A 15,110-nucleotide genomic window follows, 5' to 3' on the forward strand; every position below is an offset into this window, starting at 1 on the left:
GGTGGGTATTGTACTTGTAAGAACGCTTGATAGAGATCTTGTAGGTGTTTGTCTCTGTCTGATGGGTTGGAGCAAATGCGGTTGTATCGTAGAGCTTGGCTGTAGACAATGGATCGTGGGGTGTGGTCTGGATGAAAGCTGGAGGCATGTAGGTAGGAATAGCGGTCAGCAGGTTTCTGGTATTGGGTGGTGTTTATGTGACCATCGCTTATTAGCACCGTAGTGTCCAGGAAATGGATCTCTTGTGTGGACTGGTCCAGGCTGAGGTTGATGATGGGATGGAAATTGTTGAAATCATGGTGGAATTCCTCAAGGGCTTCTTTTCCATGGGTCCAGATGATGAAGATGTCATCAATGTAATGCAAGTAGAGTAGGGGCATTAGGGGACGAGAGCTGAGGAAGCGTTGTTCTAAGTCAGCCATAAAAATGTTGGCATACTGTGGGGCCATGCGGGTACCCATAGCAGTGCTGCTGATTTGCAGGTATACGTTGTACAATACCCACCTGCTGAAGTGAAGAAACAGATTGACAGAGCCAGAAGAGTACCCAGAAGTCACCTACTACAGGACAGGCCCAACAAAGAAAATAAGAGAACGCCACTAGCCATCACCTTCAGCCCCCAACTAAAACCTCTCCAATGCATCATCAAGGATCTACAACCTATCCTGAAGGACGACCCATCACTCTCACAGATCTTGGGAGACAGGCCAGTCCTCGCTTACAGACAGCCCCCCAACCTGAAGCAAATACTCGCCAGCAACCACACACCACACAACAGAACCACTAACCCAGGAACCTATCCTTGCAACAAAGCCCGTTGCCAACTGTGTCCACATCTCTATTCAGGGGACACCATCATAGGGCCTAATCACATCAGCCACACTATCAGAGGCTCGTTCACCTGCACATCTACCAATGTGATCTATGCCATCATGTGCCAGCAATGCCCCTCTGCCATGTACATTGGTCAAACTGGACAGTCTCTACGTAAAAGAATAAATAGACACAGATGAGATGTCAAGAATTATAACTTTCATAAACCAATCGGAGAACACGTCAATCTCTCTGGTCACTCGATTGCAGACCTAAAAGTGGCAATTCTTCAAGAAAAAAACTTCAAAAACAGACTCCAACGAGAGACTGCTGAATTGGAATTAATTTGCAAACTGGATACAATTAACTTAGGCTTGACTAGAGACTGGGAGTGGATGGGTCATTACACAAATTAAAACTATTTCCCCATGTTTATCCCCCCCACATCCACCCCCCACTGTTCCTCAGACGTTCTTGTCAACTGCTGGAAATGGCCCACCTTGATTATCACTACAAAAGGTCCCCCCCCAGCTCTCCTGCTGGTAATAGCTCACCTTAAGTGATCGCTCTCGTTACAGTGTGTATGGTCACACCCGTTGTTTCATGTTCTCTATGTATATAAATCTCCCCACTGTATTTTCTACTATATGCATCCAATGAAGTGAGCTGTAGCTCACGAAAGCTTATGCTCAAACTGATTAGTCTCTAAGGTGCCACAAGTCCTCCTTTTCTTTGTGTCTTCTGACGGTGGCCAATTCCAGGTGCTTCAGAAGGAATGAACAGAGCAGGACAACCATCGAGTGATCCATCCCCTGTTGTCCAGTACCAGCTTCTGGCAAACAGAGGCTAGGGACACTCGGAGCATGGGGTTACATTCCTGACCATCCTGGCTAATAGTCATTGATGGACCTATCAATTTTTTTTTTTTTTTTAGAATCCTGTTATAGTGTTGGCCTTCACAATATCCCCTGGTAAGGAGTTCCACAGGTTGACTGTGCATTGGGTGGAAAAAGTAATTCCTTTTGTTTGTTTTAAACCTGCTGCCTATTAATTTCATTGGGTGACCCCTAGTTCTTGTGTTATGGGAAGGGGTAAATAACACTTCCTTATTCACTTTCTCAACATCGATCATGATTTTATAGACCTCAATCATATCCCCTCTTAGTCGTCTCTTTGTTGTATCTATGTTTACCTGCGTTAAGCTTGTAAATTACTCTTATTTCCTTTTCCTATATAATCTTTAGATAGTTTACTATAGGATTGGCTACAAAGCATTGTCTTTGGTGTGAGATTTGAGGGGCAATTGACCTTGGGTAGGTGATGGGTCCTTTGAGACTGGGAGTAACCGGAACGTTGTTGTGATCCTTGGTGTAAGGGCCCATCTGTCAGAAAGGGAGGCTCATGTGGGTGGCGAGACAGGTCGGAGCATCCAAGGGGACTGTCTGTGACTCCATGGTTAGGCTGTTACAGCTCCTGAGGAGTTCACATTTTATAATTGGTTGGTGAAATCTAAATGTAGAGCTCACAGCCAATTTGGGGTTTGTGCCCTGCTCCTTAACAGTCTGCCCTGAGGTCAGTACCCATGCTCTGGAGCCCCTGCATGGAGTGTGACGTGGGGCACAGAGTGGGGAGGTGACTTAATCAGGGTCATACAGTGCATCTGTGCCAGAGCTGGGAACAGAACCTGGCTCCCCTGCATTGCAGCCCAGTGTCTGCAATCTCCTTACTCCCTACGGTGCGCCTAACTGTGCATGGTGCAATCTCTTGTTATACCCCACCTTCCTCGCCTTCCTAACAGGGGTATGATCCAGCCATGGCCCCATCCAGCCATAGGCATGCCAGGCCTGCCTCCCTCCCTCCCTCCCCTGTACCCTTTAATGTGTTCAGCTACAAATAAATGAGCTGCCAGTGAGGTCCAGAAAGCTGCAGGAAGCCATTCGCATGGACGCAGGCCGTGTGATATTTCCGAAAACAGCTCTTCCTCAGCCAATTTCCAGAGCTTCAGCTTGGGCTGCTCACCACAGAGCTGGGGCCAGCACTTCCATTAGAGGGTAATGGTGAGGGATGAGTTACCCAGCTATGCTGGGTGAGTGGTGAGCGAAACTTCTACTAAGAAAGGGACAAAACAAGACAAGGAGGCAAAATGTGAGTTAAACACCAGGCTAAGGAATAGTGCAGTTAATCTCTTAAATTTATTTTCCTTTAGTGCATGGGAAGTCTGTAAGCAGCAGCTGTTACACAATTAAAATACAGATTAATATAAAACCAGTTTCTGGAATATAACAGTGTCTGTGTTTCTCCACTTCCTTAAAATGCCACCTAATAATGACTTGATAAACTTCAGAAACCCACCTAGAGGAACTCTACATTCTTAAAATGAAAATTTCTTCCCTAAAAGGTATATATTACCATTGTGTGTAAATCGCCACAAGAAAATAATCTTCCCACTTAGAGCCAGCTTATTCAGTGAATCAGGTATTTGGTTTTCATTAAATGTAATTACACTTTAATTGGAGTTTAATTGTGGTTGTTGTTGGTTTTTTTTTTTTTTTTTTTTTAAAGTTTCAGTGCTGTAAGCCAAGCAGCCAAAGAAACATAGGGGTTTCTTGCACAGGCTAGCTTGCATAGGCTGCCGTCTGCTTAATAAGGCGCCAAGGCTCTTGGCTTGTCATAAGGCTTCTGTTCTCTGACTGGGCTGAAATCTTCTACAATAGAAGAGTTGCTCCTGGATAGGAAGGAGCCCGTCAAGAATTCTTCCCATCTGCAGCTCGTGACTAGACTGTCATGGCTTTCTGTGAGTCTGGATGTTGCATGTATTAACAAAATCATAGTCTTCAGCCATGTACAGTCTTCACTTTAATTGGGGCTCAGACATGATCAGAAAACTGTGATACTAAATGAAATAACATGGTTTGTATTTGCTTTTCCACACACCCTGAGCAATGGAGTTATACTGAGGTACGTGGTAGTGTAGACCAAGGCAAGTCTATGCTACCGTGATACACTGGCACGGCCGCACCACTATAGCGTGGCTGGTGAAGACGTGCTGTGCCGACAGGAGAGCGTTCTCGTCGGCATAATGACGCCACCTCAGTGAGAGGCAGAAGCTGTGTCCGCCGACATAGTGCGGAGTGGACGCCACTTTAAGTTGCTGTAACTTACATTGCTGAGAGGGGGGTGGCTTTTTCACACCCCTGAGCGACATAACTTACCTCGCCTTAAGCGGTAGTGTAGTCCAGCTCTAAGTGCCCCAAACTATACTAGGTATTTTGCAGTCAGACACACCAAGCCTTGACCCTGAAGACACTCATGCATGTGCTGAACTTTAAATATGCAAGCAATCCAGTGGAAGTCAGTGAAACAACTGAGGTGCTTAAATGTTTGCAGGATTGGGCCCAGAGTCAGTCCCTACCCCAAAGTTTTTACTGAAAAACAAAATGTAGTCGTATTTTAAAATGAAATGGATTTTCTTCAGATTTAATTAAAAAAACTTTTAAAAATATTTATATATTTTACTGCCTCTGGCTTAAAATGTAAAAACAGGGAGTTTTACACTAATATAAAGCATGGATACACGTTTCTCCAGTCACCATGAAGGACAAACTAACACCCTGCATACCTCATTTTATGAGGCAGGTTTATTTTATTTATCTATTCCTAGGCATTTCTGTTGTGTCATCACTCCAGAATGGGAATGCTGGAAGACAGCTTGTGTGTGTAGTAAAATCTGGCCGTGTAACTTAGGGCAGCAGCAGAGCTGATACTGAAAAGATCAGCATATTGAAATGGGGAGCATTTAAGTATTCCATTATAGCACTGACTGCAGGGTTAGAAAAAATTCTATATTGTTCCCCTAAGCAAATCTGTATGACTTTGGGTTCCAGTATTTCATAGCTTATGTGTAAGAGCTCTCAGCTTAGCGGTTTCTGGAATTGTGCTGTGTTCTTGCTTGCTGGCGGGGCCGTTCCCAGGGCTGCTGTACTGCAGTTGACAGGACTTGGTATTGCCCAAATGGCTCACAAGAGCACGTTACGGTCTCAGAAAGGCGGGCAGGAGAGGAGACCGAATTATCGATGTAATGCTCCTCTGACTCTTGTTTTCTCTTTCTCTTTTGTTTCAGCTGACTGGAATTATTCAAGGCATGGTGGATGGGCAGCCAAGTCTCCAGCAAGTGCTTGAGGTAAGCAGGATAACCTTTAGTTCCTGAACTTTGACCTCTGCTCCCCCTTCTTCACCCCCTCCCTGGTTATTTGACTATGATTACGGCTTCATTAGAATCACATTTGCTGTCACGTCGGTGACATGCTGTTGAGAGTATTGAACCATTGATCTGTCATTCCCAGCTGTTCATGTCAAGGGTACTGACAAGATGTCCAAGCTCCTGCCCGCAGACAGGAGAGGAGGTGATTCGTACTTGAGCCAAGACATTGCTTTAGTGCATTGCATGGGCGCTGTTCCCCCCTCCCCCCCACCATTAAATTAATGCTTCCACCTATTTAAATGCTCAATAATACACAAAGTATAGGCCTCTAAAACCTAATCTGTGGAATGTGCAAATGCAGATAAAGTCCTAATAATGCCATCTGCTTAATGTTGAATTCCTGCAGCATTTAGGATTAATTAGCTTGAAAGTATTTTGCCATCAATAGCTTTTGTTGTTAGTCAAATACTGAGGGAAACCTCCTCCAGGAGAGCCCACTCTGGCTGCTGGTCACAGTTCAATGCATTGTCTCTGTCAGGATTTGCACTGCCGTATGGCCTAATTGTTCCTAATCAGAATGATTGCAACAATTGCTTATGTAAGGAAATCAAATTAAAGGCTTTAACACCCTCTGTGGAGACGGCTGGCTCATGTCAGGGATTTTAGAAAGGTTACAAGTGCTATTTCTCGCTCCTGGGGCCCTCTGGTGCTGACACAGCTGGAGAGGCGACACTGCAACCCCAGGGACTCGAAGTGGTGGGTGGGGAAGAAGAGCATCTAGAGCTTCGCACTGAGGAACGATCCTGCTGCTGCTGAGGGAGCTGCTTTGACCAGTCTTGAAAGGAGCCTCGTGTTCCATCCCCAGTGTCAGTGAAATAGGGTCTTGGGGAATTCTGTGCTTGGCCAGCACCTGCCATCCAAACCGAATCCCTAAACACAGTCTAGAGAGAAGTCATAGGGCCTGCGTGGAGCCAATCAGGTTTCCCAGGCCAAGCCAGGCAGAGCTCATGGAGGGGGAAAAAAATGAGGATTTGCGGGATGTGTCGAGGGAGTCCTACCACTCTATCTGGAACATGGTGGGGCCCCAAGTACCAAAGGTAAGCGGGAAGGATAAACCCTTTGAATAAAATCAAGTTAGAAGCTCGCCTCACCAGACCTGCCGCAACCCAGTTGAGGATATGCCAGTCACCTCGCAGTCCTGAATATCTGGTTGTCTCCCACTCCACCATACAGTCTCGCCCCAGCACCAGACGCAGTCTCAGCACTTTTCCTGCGGGTGGAAGTGTGGGGAACTCTCCATTAAATGTAGATGCAGTTATGTGTAAAATCACAAAGCTCACTGCATACTCCCTATTGCTCCCAACTGCCATGTGATCCTACTTTAATTAATCGCTTTGGTGCCAAAAACTTCTCTTTAATTAGAGTATTGAGGTTAAATAAATTTGGTCGTGTGGCTGTCTCTTGGTCAGTTGGATTGTTTGGCCATTGCTGAGTGTATAAATGGGTAAGTTCACGCAAACATCCCCATATGGAATAGACTTATTCTAAGAAAACCAGTGGAGTTCCTTAGAAATTACGTGTACAACCTGCAAAATTTCATAGAGAATGAAAACCTTTCTATAGGTTTTATAGGCATCCTATAGAATTCTGTAGCAGGATTCTAATTCTCTATTAAATCCTATGGGATGTTTAAAAAAAAAAAAAAACACAACCCCATAGAGAGAACCCACAGAAAAGATATTTTCTATTGCATTCTGTAAGATGTTTCCATAACTGTTTGGTCTGCCTAATCTGTAGGTTCTGTCTGCTGGTCAAGCCCTGTCTCACACCCAGGCCTGAGCTCGCTGGGCCAGGGATGGTCTCCTTTGTTCTTTGTCTGTACGGTTCCCAGCGCAGTGGGGCCTTGACAGTGTTTGGGGCTCTTAGGCTTATCTGCAAAGCAAATAATAAATCTGCCTATTTCTAGATTAAAATGGGATTATGCTTTGGCTTCTCTGGGGGTTGTTGGTTTAGGCAGCCTGGCTGCTGCTCCCTGTATTTCAAGTCTGGGTGAATAAGGCAGTTGTCTGCTGCTGTAGGTGGCCACGTTCCTTCCCCTCTTCTCCTCTGGCCGTGGAGAAAGCGGCTCCGAACGGTGAGCTGTCAGGTCGTAGCAGTCATGCTGCAGAGCAGCCTGCGTTGCCGTTGCTGCCCTGTACGTGACTAGAATCTCTTCACGTGCCAAAGCCGCGTGGCCGCCTCGAGGGGGAGCCTTCTGTTTCAGGAGCTGCGCGCGTCATGGGCAGGGAGCGGAGACGCACTTCGCCCATTGAAACGATACTGAGAATATTGGCCGCAAGAGTGCGTAATGCTGACTTGTGCAGTGCCTGCCACCTGGAGATCTCAAAGCACTTCACGAACACAGAATTAATTCCAGCTGGAACAGTAGAACTAGAAGAAGGAAGGAAAAGGTGTCCAACTCTTCAAAACCAGGGTGTGCATGTGTATTGAGTTTGTAATGGTGGCGTGCATGCCTGTGCACCCATAAGTGTCCATCTTATGTGTCATGTTCATTGCGACCCAGGTGATGTGCTGTAGGTGAAAAATCCCATCCCGGGATGGTTGTCCCTCGGAAATGAGGGTGAGTTGAATGAGAATCTCTCATTCGTATCTGTTTTGTGGCTTATTTTCCTTCAGTTCTCAGTCTGTGGGGGCTCCTCCATGATCTCTGGGTTAATTTCGAGCTTCTTTAAAAAATCGGCAGAACTTCAAGAAATAAGGGCATGGCTCTCCATTGGAGGAAACTTTGAAATATAATAGGGCTGTCAAGCGATTAAAAAAATTAATCACGATTAATTGCACTGTTAAACAATAATAAATACCATTTATTTAAATATTTTTGGATGTTTTTACATTTTCAAATATATTGATTTCAATTACAACACAGAATACAAAGTGTACAGTATGAGTTTATATTTATTTTTATTACAAATACTTGCACTGTAAAAAAAACAAAAGAAACTGTATTTTTCAATTCCCCTATTGCAAGTACTGTAGTGCAATCTCTTTATCATGAAAGTTGAATTTACAAATGTAGAATTATGTAAAAATACCCTGCATTCAAAAATAAAACAATGTAAAACTTTAGAGTCTACAAGTTCACTCAGTCCTACTTCTTGTTCAGCCAATCGCTCAGACAGACAAGTTTGTTTACGTTTGGAGGAGATAATGCTGCCCTCTTCTCGTTTACAATGTCACCTGAAAGTGAGAACAGGCGTTCTCATGGCACTGTTGCAGCTGGCGTCACAAGATATTTATGTGCCAGATGCGCTGAAGATTCATATGTCCCTTCATGCTTCAGCCACCATTCCAGACGACATGTGTCCATGCTGACGACAGGTTCTGCTCGATAATGATCCAAAGCAGTGTGGACTGACGTATGTTCATTTTCATCATCTGAGTTAGATGCCACCAGTAGAAAGTTGATCTTTTTGTGGTGGTGGTGGTGGTGGTTCAGGTCCTATAGATTCCACGGCAGAATGTTGCTCTTTTAAGTCTTCTGAAAGCACGCTCCACACCTCATCCCTCTGAGATTTTGGAAAGCACTTCAGATCCTTAAATCTTGGGTCGAGTGCTTTAGCTATCCTTAGAAATCTCACACTGGTACCTTCTTTGCATTTTGTCAAATCTGCAGTGAAAGTGTTCTTAAAATGAACAACATGTACTGGGTCATCATCCGAGATTGCTATAACATGAAATACATTGCGGAATGTGGGTAACACAGCTGGAGACATACAATTCTCCCCCAAGGAGTTCAGTCAGAAATTTAATTAACACATTATTTTTTTAACGAGCATCATCAGCACCGAAGCATGTCCTCTGGAATGGTGGCCGAAGTATGAAGAGACATACGAATCTTTAGTGCATCTGGCACGTAAATGTCTTGTGATGCTGGCTACAACAGTGCTGTGTGAACGCCTGTTCTTACTTTCAGGTGACATTGTAATTAAGAAGTGGGCAGCTTTATCTCCCACAAATGTAAGCAAACTTGTTTGTCTGATGATTGGCTGAACAAGAAGTAGGACTGAGTGGACTTGTAGGCTCTAAAGTTTTACATTGTTTTATTTTTGAGTTCAGCTATGTAACAAAAAAAAATCTACATTTGTAAGTTGCACTTTCAGGATAAAGAGATTGCATTTCAGTACTTGTATCAGGTGAATTGAAAAATACTACTTCTTTAGTTTATCATTTTTACCATGCAAATATTTGTAATAACAAATAATATAAAGTGAGCATTTTATACTTCGTATTCTGTGTTGTAATTGAAACCAATATATATGAAAATGTAGAAAAACATCCAAAAATGTTTAATAATTATTAAAAAATATTTAAAAATTTAACTTGGCATTTTATTGCTTAACAGTGAGATTAAAATGGCGATTAATCACGATTAATTTTTTAAAATTGCGATTAACTTTTTTGAGTTAATCTCATGAGTTAACTGAAATTAATTGACAGCCCTAAAATATAATGTTACAGCTTATTTGATGAAGGGAAGGGGAAAATGAGTGGGGGTGGGGGGGGGCTAAGTCATATTTTATGATTCCCGTTCTTTTGTAAGCAGAGCTATAGTAGTGTCTGATAAGATCATCTCTGCACTGGTCGCCTGTTGTTTCTTGTTGGAAATCTTCCAAGGTCCAAACGTGCTCTTGTTGAGATGATGTGAGCGAAGAAAGGGAGAGAGGGGTGGGGGCTGCTGCTGGATAAGATCACAATTTTCTTCTTGTCTGATTGCGAGGAGCTTATCTGTGTTTAACTGTTGTGGCTCTTCCCTGTCTACAAAGCTCATCCTCTTTCCCTGCGTTCCTTTCAGAGGGTCGATGAGTGGATGGCGAAGGAAGGCCTCTTAGATCCTAGCGTCAAGTCGATTTTTGTAACCTGCGGAGATTGGGATTTGAAAGTAATGTGAGTATGGAAAGGGAAGCTGCACAGGGCTTTGTTACTGCATGCTTGTGGGAAATGTTTCCTCCTTTCCCATTGCCTAGCTCTTGCTGGTGCAGTGGGATGACTCGTGTAACTTCATGCACGTTTTTGTTTGGTGGGGAGGGAAAGAGCATGTTGATGATTTCCTCTCCCTGTTAATTCTCACATCTTAGTTCTGCTGGGGCCTTGGCTCAGTTCAGACCAACACTCACCTTAACAGTGTGTTTCAGTTGATGCTGAAAAACTCGCATGTTCTCTCCGTACCATCCCGATTCCGGCAGCGTTCCCCGTCTGCCTCCAAGCCCCGACTGCTTACAGGTATCGAGCTGCACGTAGTCTTTGTCCACTGCGTGGTTGTTGAGGGCCATGCATAATCAGAAGTGATAACGGCAGGGGGAATGGGAGGAAGATTGATCAAGGAGAAAGGCTTTGTACATGGTCACTGGGTAGGGTAGCAAGTGAGTCTGACGCCACACCCATTGAAGGGTTTAAACTGGGGGCTTTGGGATAGCTCCGTTTATATCCATTATTTTCTCTGAATTGGCAAGCGCAGTAGGATGTTCCTTCTGTTTCTACCCATTCTGGTCCCTGGCTACTTGATCTCTGCCCCTCTCCTGAGTGCGACCATGTGGCAGGCTTCGAGGATAAATACCTGCCCCTTCCTGAAAATGATGATCCATTTACCACATTGTGCCGCATGCAGCCAGCACAGCCTCAGGGAATAAAGAGTGGGGCGGAAGGGTGTATGTATGTAGGGTGGTCACTGGTTCTGTATTCCTGAATCGAGGGATGACCATTGGCTAGCTTTCATAGTCCAGGCCTTCTCTGTCTTCCTGGTGCACCAAATGGACAGTAGCTGCTGGCCCGTCATCTAAAAGAAAAATAAAAACCCGGGGTCCAAGGCTGGCATGCTAGAGTGGTGCGCTCAGTAACTGCAATCACGTTTACAGACTGGCTGGTCAGCGCTGCAAGTGGCCATTTAGGCGTCGATGTTGCCATTTGCATACATGCATATCGGTGTACCATTCTGCACGCATCTTTGCACACTGAGTTGGGCCTGCTATTTAAAAAGTAGCCCTTGCTGTCTAAGAAGGAAATGACGCAAAATGCAGTGTAGGATACATAGTGTCACAGAGCCCTGAATTCACTTGGGTACCCGTCACCTTTCAGTGGCTTTTCGTTGTTTAAGTGCCTGGTAAAGGCTGCTGTTTTTCTCACATCGATCAAGGCGCGGGCTTGACACGTCCAACACTCAACTGACATCTACAACTCGCCACTGGTGTTGCTTGGTTTTCAGTTTCACATCCATTTCCCCTGGTGTTAAGGTTAAATAAAATGCACACAACTCTGGAGAAGGCTCCATTTCACAGTCTGGTCTTGGTGTAGCTGCTGGTCCTTCTCTGCTCGCGCTCTGGTTTGTGAGATCTTGAGAAACAGGGACTGAAGTTGCAGCACAAGCCCTGCAGGGACGACAAATCTGCTCTCATCTAGACAAAATCATTGCTCGCTTGCCCTTGTGTCAACAGAGAGGTCTTTATCAGGGCCATGCCTAGGGTTGACGTGGACACCTTTCCCTTATGTGTATTACTGTGGGGTTTAATTTCCATGTAATTTTGTATTTAAACTTTTACAGGAGACCAGCACAAAGAAGGCGTCGGGGGTGTTGGCCGGTCATTTCTGATCTGTTCTCCCCTCTTGGCTCTTCCATGCCTTACTGCTGTATTGAGTCAGGCCTTGATCCTACTGCTTCTGGTGTTACTAGGGAGGGGTGCCCATGTACAAGGCCAGTCATTCTGTCTCTTTCATTGTGCTTGTAACTGCTTTTCTAGTGGGGGTGTACAGCCTAGGGTAGCTTGCTAGCCAGAAGCTGTATTTTGGGGATGGAGGGCAGGGTTGTGGTCTCTTTATTTTGGGGTTGCTGATTTTTCTCCAAGGCCCCAAACAGCTGTTCAGCGTCCCACCATTGATTCCCGCAGCTGGTCAGCGTCCCACATGCTCCCAGCTTCCCGCAGTTTCCATTGGCCGGGAATGGAGAACCGCGGCCACTGGGAGCAGCGGTGGGCTGTGCCTGTGGACGGTCAACGGCAGCAAAATGTCTTGTGGCCCGCAATCAGATTACACCAGGGGTCGGCAACCTTTCAGAAGTGGTGTTCCAAGTCTTCATTTATTCACTGTAATTTGAGGTTTCGTGTGCCAGTAGTACATTTTAACGTTTTTAGAGGGTCTCTTTCTATAAGTCTTTAATATATAACTAGACTATTGTTGTATATAAAGTAAATAAAGTTTTTAAAATGTTTAAGAAGCTTCATTTAAAATTAAATTAAAATGCAGAGCCCCCCGGACCGGTGGCCAGGACCCAGGCGGTGTGAGTGCCACTGAAAATCAGCACATGTGCCATAGGTTGGCTACCCTTGGATTATACTGATGAGCTGCAGGTTGCCCACCACTGGTTTAGATAATGGCATAGAGAATACACTTATAAAGTTTGTAGATGATACCAGCCTGGGAGGGGCTGCAAGTGCTTTGGAGGATAGGATTAAAATTCAAAATGATCTGGACAAACTGGAGAAGTGGTCTGAAGTAAAGAGGATGAAATTCAATAAGGACAAATGCAAAGTACTCCACTTAGGAAGGAACAATCAGTTGCACACATACAAAATGGGAACTGACTGCCTAGGAAGGAGTACTGCGGTAAGGGATCTGGGGATCATTGTGGACCACAAGCTAAATATGAGTCAACAGTGTAACACTGTTGCAAAAAAAAGGTGAACATCATTCTGGGATGTATTAGTAGGAGTGTTGTAAGCAAGACATGAGAAGTAATTCTTCCGCTCTACTCCGCGCTGATTAGGCCTCAACTGGAATATTGTGTCCAATTTTGGGCGCCACATTTCAGGAAGGACGTGGACAAATTGGAGAGTGTCCAGAGAAGAGCAACAAAAATGATTAAAGGTCTAGAAAACATGACCTCTGAGGGAAGATTGAAAAAATTGGGTTTGCTTAGTCTAGAAAAGAGAAGACTGAGAGGGAACATAACCGTTTTCAAGTATGTAAAAGGATGTTACAAGGAGGAGGAAGAAAAATAGGTTTTCTTAACCTGTGAGGATAGGACAAGAAGCAATGGGCTTAAATTTCAGCAAGGGCCGTTTAGGTGGGACATTAGGAAAAACTTCCTAACTGTCAGGGTGGTTAAGCATTGGAATAAATTGTCTAGGAAGGGTGTGGAAATCACCATCATTGGAGACTTTGAAGAGCAGGTTAGACAAACACCTGCCAGGAATGGTCTAGATAATTAGTCCTGCCTTGAGTGCAGGGGACTGGACTAGATGACCTCTTGAGGTCCCTTCCAGTCCTATGATTCTATCCTTGACATCTAGGGTTGGGTGAAGTCCCTGTTTATCCTCTTTCTGGCTCGTGTGCATCGTACGTAGGATAGAGTGAGTTTGGACACAGCGGTCTTGATGACATGTGCACCCTACCTCAGGTCTGCCATGGGCCTGCCATCAGCTCACTGACCTGATTCCACAGGGTCGCTCCCTCCTCACATTGAAAAATGCAGTAGTCTTTGGAAGTAGTTCAACTACAACCCCCTGAACAGAGCAGGGTGAACGGTGTCTCCCCCCGCAGGGGTATGGGAGCTGGCCAGCCAGAGGTGCTGTGTAGCATGCTGGAGCTTGGAAACTTAACTCTCCATTTGTGACCTGTCATTTCCGGCCAGTTGGAAAGGAAGACCCCACGAGGGTGCCGTGAGTGGAACGAGTGGTTCGGTTCTCTCTTCTCTGTTCTTTTTTTTTTTTTAACTGTTATGTTAAGAATTTCATCTCTAAGCTTCTCCAAGGCAAAGTGGAAAATGCATTTCATGTTTCCAAGCTCATGGAAACGGAGTCTGCCCTCAACCTGTTAGCGAATAGCACATCACTCTGCTCTGGCGCTGATCGGGCACAGCCAGGTTTAGTGTCACATCTGATTAGCAGCATGCCAGTGAATGGGGCTTGAGTGAGAACTCACTGCCAGCTGGGCTTGTCTCACTTCCCGTTACTTTTATCCATCACCTCAAATGCCAGATCTCCCTCCTGAACTAATTAAGTTTGCATGTGTGTAGACACATTGCCAAATGGGGTTTAGCAAAGCAGAACTGAGCTACATCTCTTTTTAAACAGGAAAGGCAGAGAACGGCAACAGGGCCATACGGACAAAAAGATGCAGCTTCTGGGATGCAGCATGTCCAGGAAACATGCCGAAGACTAGCCCGGGGGTGCCGTGCGGGCTGCGCAGTGTGCTCCGGGAAGGGCTGCCCAATGCGCCTGTATAAATAACTGGCACTTCTCCGGGTGGGGAAAAGGTGGTGGCTACTTGTCCAAGTATCAGTGGGGTGAAGGGCTTGATGTTTGAGTGTACTACAGAGATAATTTGGCAGCATTAACTGGTACTAAAGTTCTCTTGCATTCCAGAGGAACACCAGTAAAACTAGGTGAGATGCGTCTGAAAGAACACGATCAGCACTGCACAGCTAAGGGGCATGTGTTTGAGGCTATGCCTGACATTTTCAGGCCGTCTTCATGTTGGGGGAAATAGTAAAATACCTGCTTTTGGTGCATAGCCCTTTGATCACTTGTCTTCCTCTAGGATCTCTGATCCTCAATAGCCCCAAAGTGGCTTCTCACATCCCCCTGCTTAAGGATCACTTCAACTCTCCGCTGAAACGTACCCCCTCTGGGGTGAAGCATGGCAGCTATTCTGTGCTAGCAGACCTGCATATGAGGGGGCATGAACTTGAATAACGTGTTATTGAAACTCCAAGGGGAGTTGGCGACATGTGGAGCTTGGCCAGGATACCAGGACTGACTCCACTGGCTCTTGTGAAAACCAGGTCTCTAATAACCATGGAGGGTCAGGTCCTCTTCGTCTTCCTTAGCACCTCCGGTAGCCTAGTGCCCCTAGCAATATGCCTTTTTCCTTCAGGAGAAGAACCCCACCTACTGAGTCATTAACTCCATTTCTCGCAGCATCGCTTCCTTGCTTATGAAATCTTCAGAGGTCCTAGCCAGAGGCTGGCCTGGTTTCCAGCCCTGCTTCTCCTTTTATCAGCTTCCTGTTTTAATAATAGGTTCCACTTCTATAGCACTTTTCATCT

General features: G+C 45.3%; 1 protein-coding gene across 3 annotated transcripts in view; it reads left to right on the forward strand.

Moving 5' to 3' along the window:
• Positions 1 to 15,110, forward strand: part of ERI3 (ERI1 exoribonuclease family member 3) — a 240,124-nt gene that overhangs the window by 45,217 nt on the left and 179,797 nt on the right. For all 3 annotated transcript variants that reach the window (XM_074962337.1, XM_074962336.1, XM_074962335.1), the window contains exons 4-5: positions 4,934 to 4,993; positions 9,867 to 9,958. In XM_074962337.1, the coding sequence (XP_074818438.1) occupies positions 4,934 to 4,993; positions 9,867 to 9,958 (152 nt within the window). The remainder of the gene's footprint in view (positions 1 to 4,933; positions 4,994 to 9,866; positions 9,959 to 15,110) is intronic.

This window comes from Natator depressus, chromosome 8 (genome assembly GCF_965152275.1).
Source record: "Natator depressus isolate rNatDep1 chromosome 8, rNatDep2.hap1, whole genome shotgun sequence".
Taxonomy (NCBI): Eukaryota; Metazoa; Chordata; order Testudines; family Cheloniidae; genus Natator; species Natator depressus.